Source organism: Squalius cephalus (assembly GCF_949319135.1).
Source record: "Squalius cephalus genome assembly, chromosome: 21".
Lineage (NCBI taxonomy): Eukaryota > Metazoa > Chordata > Actinopteri > Cypriniformes > Leuciscidae > Squalius > Squalius cephalus.
This window is the reverse complement of record NC_137142.1, coordinates 25022027-25044900: the sequence shown is the minus strand read 5'-3', so window position 1 is coordinate 25044900 and position 22874 is coordinate 25022027. Positions and strand designations below refer to the sequence as shown.

The window sequence follows — 22874 nt, the reverse complement described above, 5'->3', positions numbered from 1 at the left end:
GGACTATTCCTTTAAGCCTAACACCTGCCGCATCTCAGATATACTCACATAAATTCACACACTGCAGGCTTTCTATATATGCTTATGGTGAAGAAACAAACAACCACATGTATAGATGTACCCCAGACAGGTCCTATTACTGCCCACTTCCTCTATACATACTCTATCACTTTCCCTTGTTCTTTCACTACCTCTCTCATGCGCCTGACTTCTCAGGTTTCAGTGAATCAGACCTGGTGAATAATGTATAAGGTACAAGCTGTGAAAACCTGGACAGCACTGCAGGCAGCGACAAAATGAAAGTTTAGAGCAGACAGACGGTATTCTGTGCCGTATCCACCAACAGACACTGGTATCTTCATCAGCTCTGCTTTGCTTAAAGGGGCCTGTCATAAAAAAAATAAAATAAAAATAAAATAAACATTTAAAAAGTGAAATGAATTGCTCAGTGCCTGTTTGTAGAAATTATGCCATTAAGGGTAGAATAACACCACTGAAGGAAACTGCTAGGGGAAAAATTGGCAGACATTTTCTTGTGCTTAAAGTCAAGAAGATTGCCAAATTGCAAGTTAGCAGGCTGGGATAAAAGAAAAAATGGTAAAACTTAAAATTTATTTCACATTAGCACAGTGGAGAGGTTGGCATGAGCTGTTGAAAAGCTGTCTGAGAGGTATGCCACAAAACATTGCTTTCTGTAAGGTTTAGTCAGTGGTTGGAGATTTGATTCATAGTGACTTACATTTTTTAAATCCGTTCGCTAAAAAGATTAGTTGAAATTTGTTCATTGCAGGTTACATTATTTATGCCAGTAGGTGATGGCAAAGTCTTTGTGAGACTTTCACAAAGCAGCAAACAACTGGTTACTAGGGAATACCCATGCACTGTAAACATTATGTCGAATGAAAAGACCATTTTGGAGCAGGATTCTCGTATGAATAGATTTTATTTTGTAAAATGATTTTACAGACAAAATAAATAAGTAAACCCTCGACAAGCTCCGTCTCAAAGTTCTTTGGCATAGGCCAAACTGGTAAGTCCTGCCTGATGATAGAGGCAGGGGCGGAGCCTACCCCCGGATGAGTGGACGGGAGCCATCCTGGTGGTGGTGGGGAGGATGGAGGGGAACTTTGCTACGACACATACAGGCAGCAAAATAGGAGGGTAAGATCAGTCTTTTTATATTTGATGTCAAGCTGTGATTGGCTGCGCGAGATTATAAATTAATGACGTGGCAGTGGAGTCTTTCTGGTAGAACTTACGCTTACGCTTTCATTTCCGTCACTTGCAGCTGCGTGCACATTGTGGTGGAAGAAAAACAGTGGTAACAAGTGGTAGCTTGGTTAAAACCAGACCATTCTCAGTAGTAACTGAGTTATGGTCTGGCAAAGCTTCTTTAATAACTCATTTCCAAAGGGGCATCACCAACGGACGTCGCTCAAATGCCTCCGGGCGCAATTGGATAGACCAAAAACCAATCAGAGCGATCGTCATCGTGTAAAGCCATATGCTGCGTCCCATCCCAATTCGCCTAAGTTAAACTACGCCATAAAAGTATGTACTCTTTTTGTGAAGAAAAGGTATTTACTTTTGAATGTGTAGCAAAAAAGTAGGCAAGTTTTGGGACATACTACTTCGTCATCTTTATTGGACGGATCTGTCGCGTGCATCCTGTCACGTAAACTGCCCTGTCAATCATCGTGTCACAGTTAAAATCCTCTATTAAATGTAATTTAATTTCCTACTGTTTCGGAGAGAAATGTAGTAGCACGTTCATCTGCCAGTGGGTCTTTCATGGAGACTGTCCTCATGTGTTTGCAATTTGAATATAATAATGCATTTAAAAGTTGGTGCGCTTCACCAACGGACGTCACTCAAATGCCTCTGGGCGCAATTGGATAGACCTAAAACCAATCAGAGCGATCGTCATCGTGTAAAGCCCGCCTCAACGTTTCTGATTGGTGCAGCGATTTCGACGGCTTGGAATGGGCTTGAATGAGCTCTTTGCCAGATTACTTGCAGAGCAAATCTAAATTTGCCGGAAGTTGTCTGGGTTTTCCCAGGCTAAACAAGTGGAGGAAAATGGGCAAAATCCATGTAATAAGACAAAAAATGTCTTGTGCCTTTTTGGATGTCAGAATCGGAAAACAAAAAAAATAGTCTCCATTTTTAGTGAATACCATTGTTGAAGATGCCCTCTGATGCTAAATTCAGACATTTATGGTTGCATTCAGACATTTATGGTTGCAACATTTGAAGGTTACTGAGGTTTGTCCAAAAAGGTTTGTGGTACTACAATATTGCGGTTATCGCGACAGCCCTACTCCACCCACAAAAACGTCATCGCTGTTTGACTCCCAAATGGACTATTCTCATGTCTCACTAGAACTGCCCTTTCAGTGCACTCCGTGTCTGAAGTAGCTCACTCGTTTTCATTCATTTGTTCAAGTGGACTTCATTAGTGGAGTAAAGTCGGGAACAGTGAATGAGGGTATAGGATGCGATTTCAGATAAAACTATCGATTCATTATGTGAAGAGGGCGTATTCATTCAATAAGTCCAATCAATGAAATGCTTCTTTACAGTTCACACTCAAAGGCTACTGGTTTGTGCTATAGTCAGTCTTTGAAGGCAGTAAAGCAGTTGAGTGCAACAAAATGAAGAAACTTGAATGAACAAACAATATGAGTGAAGTGTATAGACCTTATGTAGCCCCGCCCCTTTTCAGCGCTGCGCTCGTTATCTTTTGACTTCCGGTCTGTATTTTCACAGCGATTTTGCGTGTTTATTAATGAACGGCTCGTTTTAAAATCTTCCCAGTCAACTGACATTTGTTTAGTCATCTGCTTTAAATATTACAGTCCTCATGATAACTTTCCTTAACTTTACATTAAGTAAATCCACTTCAAAAGCTAATTACTCCTGGACAGCAATGCCATAGAAATATACAGAGCGACCACAAAACGCTAGTTAAAAGACAATATTCTAAAGATGGCGGCGCCCTCGTTTCTCTGCCGCATAAGGTCTATACCTTGTAACCAATCACGTCAACGTGTAATTGTCAACGAGTGGATCTCTGAACTGGTGTGAGTGAGTGGAGGCAGGGCTAATTTGCATATTCATAGAACCGCATATACTAAATAAAGCAAGGGTGTAGAGTTACATTCAAGCTATTTTAAGGCATGAATATTTTTTTCAAGGAAAAAGCATTTAAATATGTCATTTTGGCGATTAAAGGTGAGTTTTAAGGGATACAATTATTGACTACGGGGGACTTTAAAAGATTTGTTTCAAAAACAGCAGTAAATGACATCATATCTGCTCCCCTACACCAATGTATGAAAAATCAATCAATATCTGTGTAGTAGAATCATAAGTCATTAAATATGAGCAAAATTTAACAACACTTTTTCTGTGACAACCTCCCTATGACCTTTTTCCAGACAATGCTCATTTTAAGAGTAATGGCTTTTATTCAGATCCACAGTCCTGTTGGGCCAACACAGTCATTTAATTTGAAAGAAAATACATGATTGTGATAACAGACAACAAGCATCTAGAAAAAAGAGAATAAAACTAGGCTGGTAAATTCTTGGATAAAACCCGGCACTTTGTAACGAGCAGCAGTGAGATTGCTCTCTAAAGCTCACGCCACACTTCCATTACCCCTCGTCTATTGCCCTGTAGGCCAGCTGCCATGCCAGCTTGGATCCAGTTAATGCTCTAAAACTGGAAAATAATTTCAAGGTCTCCGGGAATAGCCAGCGCTTTTCGGCCTTTTTATATTTATTTATTTTATCCAGAGTCACCTGTCGAGTGGCTGTGATGACTGCATGCATGACTGGGCCTGGCCCATGCAAATCCTCCAGGCTCTTTCGCAGAGGGCTCGCTGACCTGCTTCCTGCTTTCATCCCTCCTCTAAATACTGACTCAAACGGCCAGGAACTAAATCAACAGCACATGAAAGGCGCTGAGCGTGGAGGAGAGGGGCCACATGGCTAAACAATCCCCTCCCCAGTCCGTTGTAAACAGCTTGGAATCTTCACGCAGAGCTGAGCACATTCACCAATGCCTCAACAGCACTGTCTGTTATGCAAATTAGCTGGATTTAATTTCTATTCCACTGTTCTCAATAAAATTATTAATATTACCCAGCCTGGTCTGTGTGTACAGACCTTGGCCCATGTTTGGAGGCTCTGAATGCTAATATATTTGGCTATATATATATATATTTAAAATATTGATACAGTGTAGCACACTTCAAAAAAACTACAGTGAGGATCATACAGCTGTCTGAGGAAATATATTTTAAAAGCAGAATGGAAGGACGGGAATGAAATATCAATAGTGATGATAAATACTTCAAACTACGATTTCAAAATCAACAAGTCGGTGAGTTGCCTGAACTACTAGTCGGCTAATTGTCTTAAAGTGTAATTTTTTTCTCATTATTTATTTTACCCATAAAGCAATAAATAATATTTAATAACCAATTTACAATTCATTATTTGATTAACATTTTTAAATAAAATAATGCAAATAAATTTTACATTGAGCCTCATGGGTCCAAAAATGACATCACCTGTTCAGCCAAATGCTATTTTCTTTACCTCGGTAATCCTACCATAATCGGACATTTTCATTAACAGAATAAAGAAATCATGACAATGTCATTGGTTACTGAACTATTTTTAACTTGACACCATACAAATGCAAGATGCTCAGAAAACATTTCACGACGCACTGGCCAATGGCAATCATTGACGTGTATGGCTGTTTCAGTGTTTTTTTTAAAGACACAATGCCTCTGACAGGGTTTTATCATGCAAACAACTGAAGCACATCATGCTCATGCATTAAATATCATAATTTTTTATCCCCTAAAAAAGAAGACCTCGTTAATTTCTGTTCAGTGACTCATGGGTTAGTCGACTCCATGTTAAATATGAAATAGATCATCTGACATATCTCCATGTCAGTGCCCTGACAATTACAATGCAGAAAAGATCTGAGAGGAAAACTTGATATACGTGTGTATGTGTGTGTGTATTCCTGTATGCATCCATGTCTCTCTGAGGTGTTCCCTGTTGCATATGGTATACTAATTTAAGTCTTCCATTCATATTCATTGTACAGAAAAGTGCTATTCTTGACAAATCTGAATAATGCCTCCATATTCAAGTTCTCTTGTCACTGTTCTGTTGGTTTAACATCAAACCCATGAATTGCCATTTACATATTTTCTGTTTTATAACCTTTTGAGTTCAGAGCATGCCAATAACATACCATTGCGGCAATCGGAAAGCAGCATCTGAGGCCCAGGGAATGAGCGCCACTTGTTCAGCAGTACAAGAGGGAAATTGTCTCCCTCTGCAGCACACACAATATTGCAGGTGCTTAAATTATTCATCATGTACGAACGCGGGGGTCTCACTCAGAGCCAAAACTCCAGCCTCTTAATCTGTACTTTATATTCCATTTTATATTTTACAGCTTTGTTTACTCCGAAAGGGAGATAAAGAGCTTTTCTTTCCTAAGACGTCTAGCTATGTTCTTACTTTTGACAACAAAGAAAACAGTTCTGTGTAATTTTCATATATCACTATGTAACATTTTCCGTCAATTGCCTTCACCTTGCTGGCAAACAGGGTTAAAAATTGCACAGATTTGTTTTTTTAGTAATTGTGATACAAACGCATGCCAAATCCCAGTGCTTGCACAACTACTCATTTTTAATAGTTAACTAGTCATCTAGAAAACTAATTGACTAGCTGACTAGTTGATTGTTTGCTTTATGCAAATGATTCACCATATGCCATTTAGCTTTCTTTGCTGTTTCTGGCAAGCTTTGCTGATGGAGAGGGATTGAGTGGAGATGAAGAATGTCAGTGCAAAAAGCTCATATTTTCATTGTTTGCACTGAAAATTAAAAGTCATACATAGCAAAAAAGTAATGTTCCTCTTGTATTATAGTTTCTGTCAACATTTAGGCAGCGTTTGACTTGGTTCAAGGCAGTTCATACACATTTTGTCTTGTATTTGAACACACCCCAAATGAAGGCCATCTAACCTCTGGCATGTTTTATGACAGCCAAATATTTTGTTTTCATTTAAATTCATTCAACTTTATGTTAAATTGCCACATTTACTGGTGCACAAACTCATAACCATTACCCATTTTCTATTGAACCTTAGAGATCATTATGTGACTTGCAGAGGACAGAGAGACTAAACAACCAAGCAAGCACATGTAAGTCTGAATAGCTATTCATATTTACATTTAGGGCATTTACTCTCTTATCCAAAGTGAATTACAAAAGTGCTTTATTGCTAAATATAACAAAACTGTGATCAACAGATGGCAAGTATGCAACTTGGAACCCTACCTGTTTAGTTGAATGAGTTCATAAATACCCATTGCACCCTTTCCCTGGTATATCTGTTTGTTGTCAATGATCAGGTTCAAGAGCTCATTATTTGCAAGACCTTTTGAAATTGAAGTGGCTCCTTTTGCATATAGGTATTGGTTCCCGTAACGGAATAACTTTTATTTTAATCCGTTCCTCTTCTATTTCTATTCCCTCAGCCACCTAGAGCAAAATGAGAACACGACCCCTACTGACATTACAAACCAACGTCACAATATAGTCATTGTGGCACACAATGGAGAATATTAACTTTATTAATGGCATGCACACTTATCCACTTACTCCAGTCTTTTTCAGCGTATTTATTAGTGACGTATTTACCCAGAATTGCCCAGTTTGGGTGTGCCCTTCTGTTTCTACTGGGATCTTGAGGCTCAAGTGGTCTTGACCTGCCCTGGGACCCTCGCCCTGGGCCCACGGTGACAGGACTGCTCCAGGGACCGCCACCAGTCCCTCCCTCTGCAAAGAGACTAGTACTCAGTACCTTCCAAAGTTATTTTAAAAGACGCCAACTAAGATTAGGAAGTCCATTTTGCGGGCTGTATTAATTGGTTCTGTTTAACAAAGTAAGAATAAACTAGTCATTTTTACAGATCTTCAGATGCTACTGTGATACAGATTATCTTGTTAATGAAATAATTTTTGCTATCATACTAATGAAAGTAATTTTTGCATTCAAAGTCACTCAATCACATTGCAGAGCAATTAACAGACCATCTGAAACAGACAATGCTCAGCTAAACACAAAGACGAAGATCTGTACATTAGGGAGGCGAGGACAAAAACAAGATTAAAACCATGTAATACAAAGCTGGAAAGAGCACAAAAAGATCTGACAACCAGGAACACTCAACAAACAGAACAAGGGAGCTACAGTAGTCAGACCCAAAAACTGTGTATAAAAATGAGAAGAAGATGCATTCAAAAGCAAATAAAAGGAGATGGCAAGGTTAAAACAGAGGGAATCAGCATAAAGCAGAGGTGAGACAAAAGAGAATTATGGGAGTATAGTTCTAAACAAAACAAGAGCAAGAACAAGAAGTTGAAACCCAGCATCTGAATGTGTACTTCTCTCCTTAAGAATATAGTATATCAGCTCAAAAGTAGTATGTCAAATGAGTATTATGTCCAAATATGCAGTGTTCATGAAATAGTAAGAGAAAAAGATGGACACTTTACTATTCCATGAGGCCATGGGAGAGGAGTAAGAGTAGTCATATTCATAAATAGCGCAGAACAGCAATGTGGCTGACGTTGTACAGTAGGTCACATGCCAATACCAACATGGTGGATGTAGTACACTGGGAAAAAAATGCATTTATTCCTAAGGTAGTATGTAACTTCATTGATTTTTTTCAAGCCAAAAATAGTAAAATCACTGAATCCACCTAAATATATTAGGTTACAATAACAAAAATGAATTTAAAGGTATTCAAAATTAATTTAAACATTCAAAAGTTTAGGATCGGTATATTTTTATAGTCTCTTATGCTCACCAAGGCTGCATTTATTTGATCAAAAATAGAGTAAAAACAGTAAAAATTGTGAAATATTATTACAATTTAAAATAACTATTTTCTGAAATAATTAATTTAATTAATGTATTCCTGTGAAGGCAAAACAGAATTTTCAGCAGCCATTACTCTAGCCTTCAGTGTCACACGATCATTCAAAAAGGATTTCAACATGCTGTATTTGGTGCTCAAGAAACATTTCTTATAATTATCAATGCTGAAAACAGTTTTGATGTTTCATATTTGTGTGGATTGGTGCATTTTTTTATTTTTTTTATTCATTGATGGATAGAAAGTTCAAAAAGAATTTGAAATAGAAATCATTTGTGTAACATTGTAAATGTCTTTACTGTCACTTTTGATCAATTTAATGCACCCTTGAAGAATAAAAGCATTACTTTCTTTTAGAATATTCTTACTGATCCCAAACTTTTGAAAGGTAGTGTATATTTGTTAGAAAAAGCACCTTAAGGTAATAACTGAAAGTTTTTACAGATTGTATTATTAATACTACACACATGCATAAAGCGCACTTTATTAGCAGTCAAGTATTGCAGTATATATACTGACAGGGAACAAATTTGGATGCAGTGTGAGATATTGTACAGCACAATACAGACAGTAACAGAAAGTCCAAGAAACTCTTGGACACAAATTCAAGGTACTTTGAGATGTGATAAAGACCAATTGCAAGGTGGTTACATGAGAAATGCAAAAACGATTATATATTACAATTTTTAAAAAAAAAACATGACATATTTTAAAAAAGTATCAAATTTATTTTCTAAGAATAACTATTTAACAGAGAGAATATATTTACTCAGCAGCCTATGAAATATTGTGACTTGGATTGATGGATTAATGGCCTTTGTACTTGACTTTATATTTCTAGTATAAAAAGGAGTGAAATGAAAACACAACAGAGGATTTGAGTGAGAGGGGTTGATAATTTGTAAGACTGGAACACAGCCAGGAACAGCTGGATACCAGGGCAGCTGTTTTTTTCGTTAATTATTTCATTTATTTATTTCTTTTATTTCTTTTTTTTTGTCCTGAATATTTGTGGAGAGCAGCTGTGATTAGATGAACAGAGAGAATAAAACAGAGGGATGCTCTGAGAGGAAGTACGATGCGTCTAGACTGGTCAAATTGTAGGTCATGAAGCAAAGGCATGATTAGAAGAGTAGGAAGCATGCTGAGATGAAAATCATGTATTAATGTGTCTTTTCCCTGGCTTTCAACGTTCATTAATTTGCAACCTTTATCTTCCTTTCTATCTCTTGTTCTTTCAAGCCCTGCCAGCCTCTCTTTTCCCCTCCCACCAAGCTTTCGCCAAATCCTTGGTGAACCAGAAGTCTTGGTGAGACAAAGCCAACATTTCTCAACTGTCTGGACAAAACCACCAACAATGGGGTGCAAAAGTCTGAGACCATTAGTGAATTGCTTCTAATTTGCTATTTTTTTCTAATTTAATGTAGTTTTATTTAGTAGAAACTGCATTTATTAGAAAAGCAATTAGAGTTAAAGTGTAAACCTGAGGCCGGTTGCATAAACTGAAGTTATTTTTTTCTTTACCGAACTGATACCGAAAAGTAAGACCCCTAACTAACTGTTGGTTGGTCATACTAGTTCTTTATGGAAGCATATGGGTAGCAATATTCAATTTGAAATGTAATATGCAAAATGACAATGCAATTTGTAAAATGACAATGCATTTCTGTATTTAAATTTACATTTTCCATTACATTTGTGCAACGTTGGTGTAAAATGAAAAATCAATTATATAACTGATCACCTGCAGACATGTAATAATCTTCAGAAACACTATAATTTCTCTGTTCACGCTCCACTTCATCTGCTCGTGAATTAAACCGCCATGTTTCCTTCCAACACCTCAAAATACGTAACATATATAGCCTATGTTTACCTGTTGCCGAGCCCCGCCTTGATGCAGTGATTAACAGAGCGGGGCGGAGCGGGGACGTGATCGGCTCGGAATGCATTTTCAATTTGCACACTGAATTCATTGCGGGACATTTAATGAAAATGCATCACAAGTGTCTTAACTGTGAGTGTAAATGCAATTAAGAAAAATAACATTTATCATTTAAAAAAATGCATTATCATTTTGCTGTAGTTTTTGCTTGAACATGTTAAACATATCTAATGATTTCTGTAATACATTTTAATTTTAATTTATCAACTTATAAAGCGTTAAAATATGTATTCAATTTACATATTAAAACTAGTGTATGAAAGGACAAATGTAAATTATATAATTGAATTATCATTTTCATTTTGCACCAAACGTTGCACAAATGTTATGGAAAATTTACATTTAAATACAGAAATGCATTGTCATTTTACATATTGCATTGTCATTTTGCATATTACATTTCAAATTGAATATTGCTACCCATATGCTTCCATAGTTCTTAAGACATGTCTGGCCATCTGTACAAAGGATCACATGATCAAGGTCACATTTACTTATTTGATTAGTGACCCAGAAACAGTTAAAACAGTTATTTTATATTTATTCATATATATATATATTTTTTTTTTTTATTGAAAACCAATAAAACATTGTTTAAAAGTTTTTAAATCCCTGATTTTCAATGTGGTCTAAAACTTATGGACCCATATCTTCCACAATACTGATGCAGAGTTATGACTGGCTTTCGTGAAATTTACTTTGTACTAGGTTATATAATATATATATATATTTATTTATTTATTTATTTTTACCCCAAATCTTGTACATATTTTTTTCCAAAGCAGCTTTACAGAACAGAGTTTTAAAATAGTGATTAGTGAGCAAGATAAAGGCGACAGAAGAAGAAGAAAAAAACCTAGAAACATAAATATTATTTATTTTTTATTATTCATTATTCAAATATTATACATATCTATGCTACAAGAAAGAAGAGATGAACATTTAGGGGAAAAATATAATATATTTATCTAATAAACAATCAAATAAAATGTATATAACAGAATATATAAAAATTATTTAAGAAAAAATCAGTTTCGGCGTAGTCATATATAGAAGCTGCTTATAAATCCTGGTAGAGTGATTAACAGGATTAGTTTCTATGCTATTGCCTAAAAGTCCATTTATTACTGTCTCCTGGGTGCATCCCTCCCAACTGTTTAAAAACAGAGTAATTACGTGGTTGCCCCATCTACCTGCTTCCTGACTGGCACTTGTTGCCTTGGTAATTGTGTAAATTTTGCATGCATCTGTGGTGACTGGCCGAGGCTGGAGCTGGCACAGACATCGCCCCTACTGATTCCAGCTGTCAGCAGTGTCTATTAACAATGATGAATCACTCCCCCACTTCTCAATCCAATCATAGAGACCACAGCAGGCCTTAGATCTGGTCACCTCTGACTAAATGATTTTTGGACAGCGTGGGGCGGCACGCCAGAGCACCCGGTCGACGTTTTGTGTTAGATTACGCTATTAGCCAGCAGGCTTCTGAGCTTTACATCCTCCAGCCTACCCTTGTAACTGTGGTACTCAAACAACAAAGAAAGACACACAACCAAAACATGTAGAGCTCACCGTTTTATGTAGCTCTTTGTATTTATACTGTCATGCACAGACAAGACACAGCAACTTCACATGTTGTCAGAACTAAATTATACCCTGGTTTTGACTATGAGGAAAACAATCTATCAAAATTCAATCCAATAACTTTTTTTTGCCAGTTTCAGTGTTGGTGCAATTCCTGCATATTGCCTTAGTAGAGCAATATAGACATTTATGCCAATTCACCCATAGACTGTATATTATTATTAACTAAAACTATTAAAGATAGTTTTCATTAACTGAAATAAAACTGAAATCAAATAAAATGTAAATAGTAGATGATAAAATTTTAATAAAAAAAAAAGTACACAAAAAATTGAAAATAGTAATGTTGCTTTGGCAACTAACTGAAATAAAATATGTTTAACCTGAAGTACTAAAATGACTAAACCTGAATTAAAAATAAATGAAAGTGAAATATAGAAATATTTAATAAAAAATAATGAAAATGACAAAAGCACATAACAAAATGATTAAAACAAACTTAAATTAAATTGAAATTAAAACAGAAAATAAAAATATAAAATCTAATCCAAAAAAACAATTATTCTAATTATTCTAGTTAAAATAATACTAAAATAACACACAAACACACACATACTGGGTTTTCATGTTTTATGGGGACTTTTCATAGACATCATTATTTATTGTATCCCCTAACGCTGTCCTTAAACAGTCCCTCAGAGCCCCAGAGGAGTGCAAAACAACAGCATGAATAAATGAGGAAAGCGAACAGTGGAAACCATAACACTAAAAAGTGCAAACCTGCAAAAACTTGGTAGCACAGCTGTATATGCTACCACAGCCATTACATTTGCTACAACAGACACACAGTATCGGATATTGGATTTGCATGACTTTTGAAAGTCTAAAATAAACATTGCAAGCATTTAATTGCAACTGAAAAAATACTACATGAACAGTTGTTCCACCACCATTCTGCATCATGAAGTAGATATGCTATCATCTCTTTGGTCTCACTTTTCATTGGTGTGGTCCTGCAAGTTAGAAGTCAAGGTCAATGGGTATCAATCACTTTCCTTAGCTTTCCGCTTTTCTCTCACCATCTCCCCCTAGGCCATGAGAATGTTTGACCTCCAGAAAGCGGAAAGACAGATGGTGGACTGGATGTGATTGGGTTATGTGATGAGCTCTATGCCACATAAAATCTAGTTGACATCATGCTGTATAGCCAGTCTGTTAACATTTCCCTCAAGAGCTCTCAGTCCTCCATCAAAGCCCTAAATGTACTCTTCACATCTCTACACTTCATCATTGGCATTTAGCCAATAACAAGCTCAGTGTTGACAGGGGTGAGCTGATCTCTTAAAGGGGAACACTGTTAATAGAGATCAGTGGCTCTCTACTAGTTTTTGGAGATCAGTGGCTCTCTACTTTTTTTTTACCCAGATCGTACACTGGACATCATCTTATGGCCCCCCAAAAAAGTAAGAAATAAAAAAGTAAAAAGTGAAAAAAATGTCCTCAAAAAGATTGCATTGAATATTAATATTACCATGTACTGCCCAGAAATAAGCCTATATATATATATATATATATATATATATATATATATATATATATATATATATATATATATATATATATATATACACACATACATACATACAGTATATGCATGTCAGACTGGAACTACTGCATTTCACTTGAGGTTTAAAATGTTCTATACTGTACTGCAATTGTATACCTGAGCATTAACGACAGACAGATATTCCTCTGATCCATCTAAAAGGAAGGAATGGGAGGAATAAGAGAGAAACAAAGAAATCGATGGTTTCTTGTACTCACAGCTTCAGGTTTCTATTTTAACATGGCCTGCTATTGATTAGCTTTCATATCTGAAGTCTCCCTGAGCAGCAGCTCGCTCAGGAGGATAGAAGAGATTTTAGCAGAACAAAACCCACAAAATAGAGAAAGGGGAGCTGGGAAACGATATAAACTGATGCTTCCTTGGCCTGCTTGATCTGCACTAACAGTTCCTGCTTAAGCACAGTTAGCGTACAGTTGCCAACATGAAAGGCTTTTGTATTGGGTGATGGACTTTCCCAGAACAGCACCGCAGCGCACAAAGCTTTTATAATGGGGAATAGAGGCTGACTTCGAAGGGTGAATCATTTAAGGAGCGCTTGCAGAGTGCTGTGCTCCCACTCCCTCTAAAATGAAAGGAGTTCCGGTGCTTTGTGTCAAGAGAGGCATCAAATACCTGTGCAGTGGAGAGCAATGCTGGGAAGGCAGTGTGTGGAAACAGCAGAGCTGTAAGTGGCATGTGAATCATGTCAACACTAAATACTTGCTAATTAAAAACCCAGAGAACATTATGCAACATTACTGGTATGGTACTATAATCTTACACAAATGATATCCATGTTCTGCTGTCATGGTGAGTTTACGGTGATCAGCGTACTCTGTGAAACAACGTGTTCTCGGTCTGGAACTGATTAACCGAGTGTTGCTGCAACTCTAGCCAGGTGCCGACAGCTTCACAGCATCATGTCAGTATAGGGATTTTCAGAAGTGTTAGACGGCTTGCCTGGAAGGTCATACAACTCACACTGCACAAAGCTGACACCAAAAGGAAAGGGAATTCTATAACCGTCTGCAGACCCCAAAATTACAAAGTAAAACAAGACCTTGATTAGCCGAGAAACATACCAAACATCGAACATAACACCATGTAGAGATGATGACAAACTCATACAAACTTAAAGGGATAGTTCACTTTGAAATTAAATTTTGGTATGTTTTAGCTTACCTCAAGGGCATCCAAGATGTAGGTGTCTTTTTTTCCGCAGTAGTTTCAATTTTGATATTTTTAGGTCAAACCGTTCTTGTCTGTCAGTCATATAATGCAGGTCACGAAACGAGCGGTTTGTGTGAGAAAACGAACAGTATTTATATCGTTTTTTAACTCTTGTACACAGCCACGTCCAAGTGATCTGAGGGCGCTCATTGGAACGAATGCCGTAGCCAAGGCGGCATCTATTCTAGTGTATATATATCTATATATATCTACACGTCACACACCAGGATGCGCGAGCGCCCTCAGATCACTTGGACGTGGCTGTGTACAAGAGTTAAAAAACGATATAAATACTGTTCGTTTTCTCACACAAACCGCTCGTTTCGTGTCTTAGGCCATCAATGTGTACTTACGATGGGGAATTGTTTAATTTGGACGATGGGGAATTGTTTTAATTTGGACTCTGTGCATGCTCTTTGTGACAGTGACCACAGACCTGCATTATAGGACTGACAGACAAGAACGGTTTGACCTAAAAATATCAAAATTGAAACTACTGCGGAAAAAAAGACAAGGTTGCCTGGAAGGTCATACAACTCACACTGCACAAAGCTGACACCAAAAGGAAAGGGAATTCTATAACCGTCTGCAGACCTCAAAATGACATAAAAATTACAAAGTAAAACAAGACCTTGATTAGCCGAGAAACATACCAAACATCGAACATAACACCATGTAGAGATGATGACAAACTCATACAAACTTAATTTTGTATGTTGCATTCTGAAATGTGTTTGCCATTCAGAAATGAATTGAGAATATTTTCAATTCCTGAATTTGAACTGAGAATTGAGCCGCAAACAGGATGCATAATTACTCAATGATAATGACCATCACACCGCGGATGGACGCGCTCTCTCTTGTTTCATTCAAATGCAGCTGGTGCCATCTTGCTCCTCAGTTATTGACTGTTTTTACTGTAAAGTGAAACCAGAGGATGTCAGTATTAAAGTCAGCATGAAACGGAAGTTAAGACAGTCTTTTCTTCCCTATTGTGACGTATATCTGAGTAAACCAGCTTCTTGAACAAAAAAAATAAAATAAAAAACGATCAGAGTAGAAAAGGTTTAAACCACCCCTTATAATCTGAATGAAATTTTAATTGAATTTGGCAAATTCATTCCGATTGACGTGGTTACATGTAGCACAGTCGGAATAAAAAAGCCACTAGTCCGATTACAATCGGATAATTAGGGTCCATGTAAACGCAGCTAGTGAGAGAAGAGATGTCGTTGCAAGAGGGATGGGGAAGTTATTTTAATTAAAGATTACACATGAATTTAAAATAACAATAATAATAATAATAATAATAATAATAATAATGATGATGTGCATGGATAAATGATTTATAATAAATACAACAATATTCTATCAAAATAATAATTGTCAACTTTAAATGCCTCTGTACATTATCCATTTGAATTTGTTTGTTCGTCTAGGCTCAAAGCTGCTTGGTAAGAACTGTTTTTCTTCGCAGAAGCTTTGTGTTTAATGAGCTAATAAAATATTTCAACTCAAATCAATATTTCATGTCTAATTGTTTACTTACATGGCAAGTAACTGTGTAATAAGCTTATTACATGGCTACATTAACTGGCTTGATGTACATTATCCCTTACATAAACTAAAGCATAGTTAGCCAAAACAAAAAGTTTAGAGTCAGACATACAGAAGAACAGACAGATATAGTAAGACAGACAGACAGACAGACAGACAGACAGACAGAAGAATAGATCTGAGAGCTATGTCTCCACAATGACAGACAAACAGTTGTTATAACAAAAAGAGCACTCCAGAGAGGCCAAGAAACAACACATTTATACGGCAACTCATCCTTATTCATAGCCGAGCCGTGCTTTCCGAAATTGTTTGATGTCCTGTTCTTTTTCTCATGGCTACCCCATCATTTAGGCAATTTCATCCCAGACAACTCAAGCAGCATAGCTGGCTATTACATTTTGTGTTACATCTTCCCCCTGCATCCAACAAACCTAGTCCCATTTGTTTTACAGGGCCACTGAACGCTAAATGGCAATTGCCTGATATTGCCAAGGACTTTATCAACAAACTCCAAATTTTACACCATGCATCTCTCCATGACAATAACAGCTTTTGTTTTCCAACCTTGTGCATTTTTATTTTCCCCTGACAAGGTTAAATTACTACTGCCAAGGCCAGGTTCAGATATTCTGCAACAGAACACTGTAGAAACAGATACTGCTGAGATACAGTACGAAATGTTGCAGCATAGGAGAGTAAAGGGTGCTCTGAGTGTTCAGGCGCTTCGTTTCTCTCTTTTCTCCTCCTGCATAAAGCCTAATGATGTGGAGGTAATGCAAAGTCAACTCAGATCAGAGGACGAGAGAGTGCCAAATAAGTGTGAATAAACTAGCTGTGAAAAGTGGTGGTTTCCTCGCTCCTTTAAGCATACTGCTTCCTACTAACTAATTCTCTATTTACATCCAGTTCCGTTAGTGAGAAAATTCTACCCAATTAGGTGTCATTTTTGTAAGTTTTTGTTTCATCACACCTACAACCAGCTACTTCTTTTGAAAAGACCAGCATACAGTAAGATGCATTTTGGATGGCAGTGTTCTGGTGTTTCCACCAGGCTTCTTAAAGGGATAGTCCATCCAAAAATAAAAAATCTGAGGTAACCAAACAATTTTGGTTTCAACTGACTTCCATTGTATTTTTAGTTTAAACCTTGGAAATTAATGGGAATTAATGGGTGTTGGTTACCAACACTTTTCAAATCATCCTCTTCAATGTTCCACAAAAATAAAAAGAAAGTCACAAGGTTTGGAAAGATGTGAGGGTGAGCAAATCATAACATTTTTAGGTGGACTATCCCTTTTAAATAGCCTAACTGGCAAAACTTGGGAAAAGAAAAAAACTGGAACACCTCAGGAAACATTCAGGCCAGGCGAAATGGATCTCTCAAACAGTTTACATTTCCCTGTCCTCACCTATTTGTTGACATTTCAGGCCATTCTGAAGCAAGACTTCTGCACTCAATCTATCTGCAGCAGCTCTGTTATAGAAAATGTAGAAACTTTGACCCCTGCATTACCCTGTCTTTGGATTTGTTTTATTGGCACTGTGACGGAGGCATACAAGGGCACTTCAGGCAAATAAGGGCCAATAGTCCCAAGAGAGAGGAGCCCTGCAGCATTCAATAAGTCATTTAATCGAGTGGAGAGCAGACATCAATACAGGTAAAACGCAGCAGGATTCTCAGCAGGAAAACGGACATGGGAGAGGTAGTTTTCATGAGAACTCAGTATGTTTCACATAGAGAACACACAACCATGCTCCACACCCCAATAGAGCACAGCTGTGTTTTATAAAGGCAGACCGTTTCATGAACAAAGTTTTTGTGACCCCTGGCTGTTTCAGCTTTTATTTTAAAATATGCTCTCAGTGTTTGTGGGATTTCAAAAACATGAAAATTCAAAAAGTTCTGAGGGCACTGTCCTGCAAAGTTTAGCTCCAACCCCATTTAATCACACCTGAACCAGGCATAGTCTTACTAGGCATACTAGAAACTTCCAGCCAGGTGTACGTTGAGGCAAGTTGGACATAAACTTTGCAGAACAATAGTGGTTCCAGGACCGAGTTTGGACACCCCTGATCTAAATTGACATAAATTAATTATGCAACACTCAGCAGATCTAACAAATCTAAATTTTTATAATTTCGGATGTGAGAATTTAGATTTGTTAGATCTGCCTTGTATTCATTTATAATTTCTGCCCGTTACTGACCAGACAAATTAAAGATGTAGTTAATGGTTCAATAACGGGCAGAAATTATAAATGAATCATAAGCATAACTATATTGTGGAGACATTTCCTTTATTGTTACCATATCTCCACCACATTAAAAACGAACATATGTAAATAATTGAACTCAATTTAAAATGAAAACTAAATTAGCCCAGACCAATGAAACATGCAAGTTATTTTGAATCTTTTGGCTGTTGAAAAGAAAGTGCTAATCAAACTGACCTACTACTTCCAGACACCCAGAATGTAGTCTGGCTTGTCTCAGTGTATATGTCATAAATCCCCATGTAGGTGGGGAAATGATTCCCCGCTTGGCCTGTTTCTTAGCCATGGAACTCAGCCGTCAATCAATGTAAAAAGCTTTCCAATGGGGAATAAGGAGCACCCTCAGATTTAGAGCAATCTGCCGTGACTCTCTCTGTTCTCACAACCACAGAGTGAGAGAGTCTGAGGGAAGTAGCTATCTACATGTTATTTTAATTACTGAGGTGTTTACCACCTTATTCCGGTTCCCTGAGCCTGAGGGAAGCTCCAACCAGGATTTGCAGTTCTTCGCTTTCGTTATTTTGACTGACATGACTTACCAGTGACATTGAATTTGGAAGGTTTAAGTTTTCTCTCAAGTTTTTTTTTCTTTTACAACAAATCTCTAACAAATGCTTTAATATTAGTTAATTAAATTAAGCGTTCTCTTTATCTACACTCTCTTATGTTGAGGAAATCAATTGCTTCAGAAAACTCAAACTTTCCCTCTGCCTTCATCTGGTGCTCTTAAACCTTTGCTGTCACCATCTGTTGTGCACACCTTTGGCAGTGCATCTCTGCTCTTTTTATTAGGGCCCTTTACATGGTGAAGTAGGGAACAACATTGCCACCTAGAGGACGATCCAAGTCAGCATCCAGCATCTCAGGCCAGATTCACACAACCCCTGCTACCCTAACGACCATTTTTCCTACTGTAAGTAACCCGAGGCACATTTAAAAAGTAATTTCATTGCAACCCCTCCCCCAAATAAAACACATTCAACTGCTACTACTGTCACATCAGCAGCACCTCACATAGGCTGCATCCCAGAACCGAGCGATTTCCATTTCCCATAGAGTTCGGTGAAGTGTACAGCATTTATAATGGTTCATTGAGCACTAACCATGAACATTCAGAACTATATCTCCCCATGCAAGATCCAGAGGATCAGAGACCGGAAGATAGCATGCATCCACAAGGGCATATAGAGGAAAAAGAGGGAGGAAAACAAGTATGACATGAGATACCAACCCCACTGGTTGAACTGTACAATCTCAAAGTCTTATTTTTTCTTCTTCTCAAACAGCATCTTTATTAAATAAGCACATACCTGCATAGATGGGGGCCAGTCGAAATATATCTGAAAGCCGGCTGTTCATAGGCTCATATGGAGAATCCTCAAGTAAATCATTCCCTGCAATATTAACAAATGAAATGTGATTAAATACCAATAATGCTAAATGAATTATTAAAACTGTTTTTCTCAACTGCACTCTTAATATTATTATTAAACAACAAAGCTGCAAACTGTCCTTTATGTTTGTTAGTATTTGGGCCATTGATTCATGGGACTGGTTTACATTTCTGGAGCCAGTTTCTGGTTGATTAGCTACACTGGTCAGTTGAACTGAAAAAGTCCCCTCCCCCTCCAGCATACACACACACACACACACACACACACACACACACACACATAGACTAACATAAAGCATCAGATGACCTCACACTCCATAAACTTTAATGGAAACACTTCAGAGAGGCATTTGAAGACTTACACCGACCCTATCTGATAACAGAACCCAGAAAAGCAACTCCTTGGCTTAGTATTATTGCTTGCTAAGTATTACAAATAAAGAGAATGTCAGAAAAAAAGATGTGTGTAACTTCAGACATCAATCTAAATCTAAACCTAAATATGATCACAGGCACAGCTATAATTAATGATTATTAGTGCATGAGGTCCGCGCACCCTGTAAATGCTGATAGATCCCCCAGTAGACGCGTAGGCAGTTCTTTTCTTTCTTCATGGCTCTTTTACAGCGGCAGTTATACAAAGGGCTCTGCTTTAAAGCGTCCAAGGCAAGCCGACATTCATCCTTCGCCTCCATTCCAGTCACCATACTGAAGTTGGTCTCCCTCCCCGCCACGCACTGCCTCATAGTTCGATACTTTGTGCTGCATCCCGGCTCCTTCAAACACAGCTCGTTCGCCTTCACACAGTCCAGCCGGTTTGAACTAGTAAAGTAAGACTCCTCGGCAGATAACAGCACATCTATGGAGGGCGACAATACAAAAAAAAAAAAAAAAAAAAAAAGCATATCACGGACAGGATCCCGTTTTATTTCAAATGCTCCAAGAACTAGCCTACTCAGACTGTTACAAGCAAAACAAGATCTGTTAGGCTACTAACAAATGAACAATTCATATTTAATTTGCATAAATATTGTTGTCCCATTAAACATTTGTTAATATTGTTCAAGAATACAAAGGGATTTAATAAACTTTAGGTGCTTTAGACAGAGATTAAAATATTAACACAAGAAGATTTAAGAAGACTTAAGTGGAAGTATGACAGAGCCGATTCTCAATAGCTAAAATTTGTCACATCCTAAGTGCATATCTAGAATATAGTTATGGCAATATATTTGACGGGATCAAAAAGAGCAGTGTAAAAACATTTTTTTTTATGGTCTTATGATGACATTTAAGTGTTAAACTTAAATACAATACAGCTCGTCTATGTACCAGTAGACTATATATAATTTACCAATCACTGAATATGTAAAACCGCACTCTAACTCACCCAGCAGTGGTAAAATTATGTAAATCGCGGAGATGATCATTGCGCTTTTTATCCGTGGGTAAGTTGGTTCAAACACGCAATATATAGTTTTGATGAAAAGAATAATCCTTCTCATTCAGGTCCATTGAAACATCGTTGGTCCAATGTACATCCAGAGTAGGCTACATAAGAACAAATGCTCCGTAACCTGGTCCAAAACTGTCAGTAACCTATATTTAGCGGGTTCTATGATTAAGACGCATATACGATGTAACAAACAAGCAGAAAATGAGTCGCGAGGCAGCAGAATAAAACTCCAGCTCTCAAGATATGCTCGTGCGACTGAGCGCGCGACAGCACTGTGGCATTCAGTTGTGCTGTAACCCAAACCAAAAACCACACGCGACTCACTGCACGCTCAGCGTTTCTGCGTAAAACACGGCAACAGGACAAAGACGTGTCGTTTTGCCACTCCAACCTAATGTTTACAGTATATGATATAATGTTTCTTTCGTTCTTTTCACGTCAATTATTGAGTGTCTTCACTCAGTAGCCTCATGCAATATGCTTTTTTTCCCCTTGTCAATTGGTGATCCGAGTATGTCTTAGAAATTACATTGCAGACGTTGAAATCGCTTTTGTTTGCCTTACTTGTAGATGTTAGTAGGACAATCTGGTCTGAATAGAATTGGGAAGATTAGTAGCCTGCATATTTAACCAGTGAAATCAAGTAAATGATTTGCATGTATTAAACTGTTCAGTGTATCAAAGTCTATCTCGGTTCTTGTAAATACTTATAGGGAACATGCCATAACATTTGTAAAAAGTTTTTATTGTAGGTCCTACTTTAACAGAATGACAATATATTGAAGTTATGATGGCTTTCCTTGCGGATAAACATACTTCACAAAGTTTTGTTGCGATCTGGTTCACGGTGAAAGACTGGTGGAGGTCGCCATCTGTTGGTAGCCTCCGTATATGCATCTAGCTAACAAATGACTACAAGACCACTGGTTCTCTGCCTTTGTAACTTTGGGTCCTCCACTGTCAAAGTCAGTATTAGATGGTCATCCAAACAGTCTATGCTTTTTATCCCCTTTTGTACTTCTGCTGAAAGAACAAAGGTGTCTGTTTTCAAACCTTTTATTAACACGAAACTAAAGCTTAACCCCTTTTATTTTCAATATTTTAAATAAATGTTAAGTAAAATAAAAAAAAATATTTTATTTCATCTAAAACTGAAATAAAAATAAAAAACTACATAGACATAATTTTTTTTTTAAACTAAGAAAAATGACAAAAACGTCAAAACGTAAAAATGTCAAAAAGAAATATAAAAAAAAAACGAATTCAAAATAAAAATAAAATAACAAAACACATAATAAAATAAAGTACAAGAGGAATGTCAATACTTTGAAGTGATAATGATTATGTTTATTTATTTATTAACTGTAGAAATTCTCCAGATGCAGAATTGGTTATTATGGAAATTCTTTTTAAGAACACCCTACTAAGTTCAACTAACCTACAGTTGAACATGAGTAACTGTCTCTGAAAGGTAAAAAAAACACAAGAGAATTTGGCATTTTAAACCTTTTACAGTTTACAATGATTAAGGTCACCAAGCTGTTAGTGGCTAAGAGGTATTCCTACATTTTTATATATATATATTTGTGTGTTTTAATGGATTTATTATTTTAATTGTTAAATTACTTAGATATAATTGGTTTAAATAACTTTAAGACGTCACTCCACTTAAGAACCACTGGAATATCCTATTCTGAAGACACTGGCTGGTGAATTACATTCTACTTATTAAAATGCTTTTTACAATTGAATTGCTTTATACAGTAGTTAACTTGGTTAAACACAGATCAATTTCTCTTTATGAATGAGATTAATTTTTACATACGAAAAATCAAAA

The 22874-nt window shown here is 37.0% G+C and overlaps 1 protein-coding gene across 3 annotated transcripts in view; it reads right to left on the bottom strand.

Moving 5' to 3' along the window:
* gfra1a (gdnf family receptor alpha 1a) overlaps window positions 1–22874 on the bottom strand; it is a gene marked incomplete at its 3' end in the record, with an annotated part of 80163 nt that overhangs the window by 55131 nt on the left and 2158 nt on the right. Inside the window, exons 1-4 of one of the 3 annotated variants that reach the window (XM_079854774.1) lie at window positions 20972–21356; window positions 20138–20440; window positions 19499–19582; window positions 6747–6884 (exon numbers count right to left, since the gene is read on the bottom strand). In XM_079854774.1, the coding sequence (XP_079710900.1) occupies window positions 6747–6884; window positions 19499–19582; window positions 20138–20440; window positions 20972–21086 (640 nt within the window). In that variant the 5' untranslated portion in view covers window positions 21087–21356. Of the gene's footprint in view, window positions 1–6746; window positions 6885–19498; window positions 19583–20137; window positions 20441–20971; window positions 21357–22874 lie in introns of those variants that run through there. The other 2 variants (XM_079854775.1, XM_079854776.1) reach the window with 2 other exon arrangements.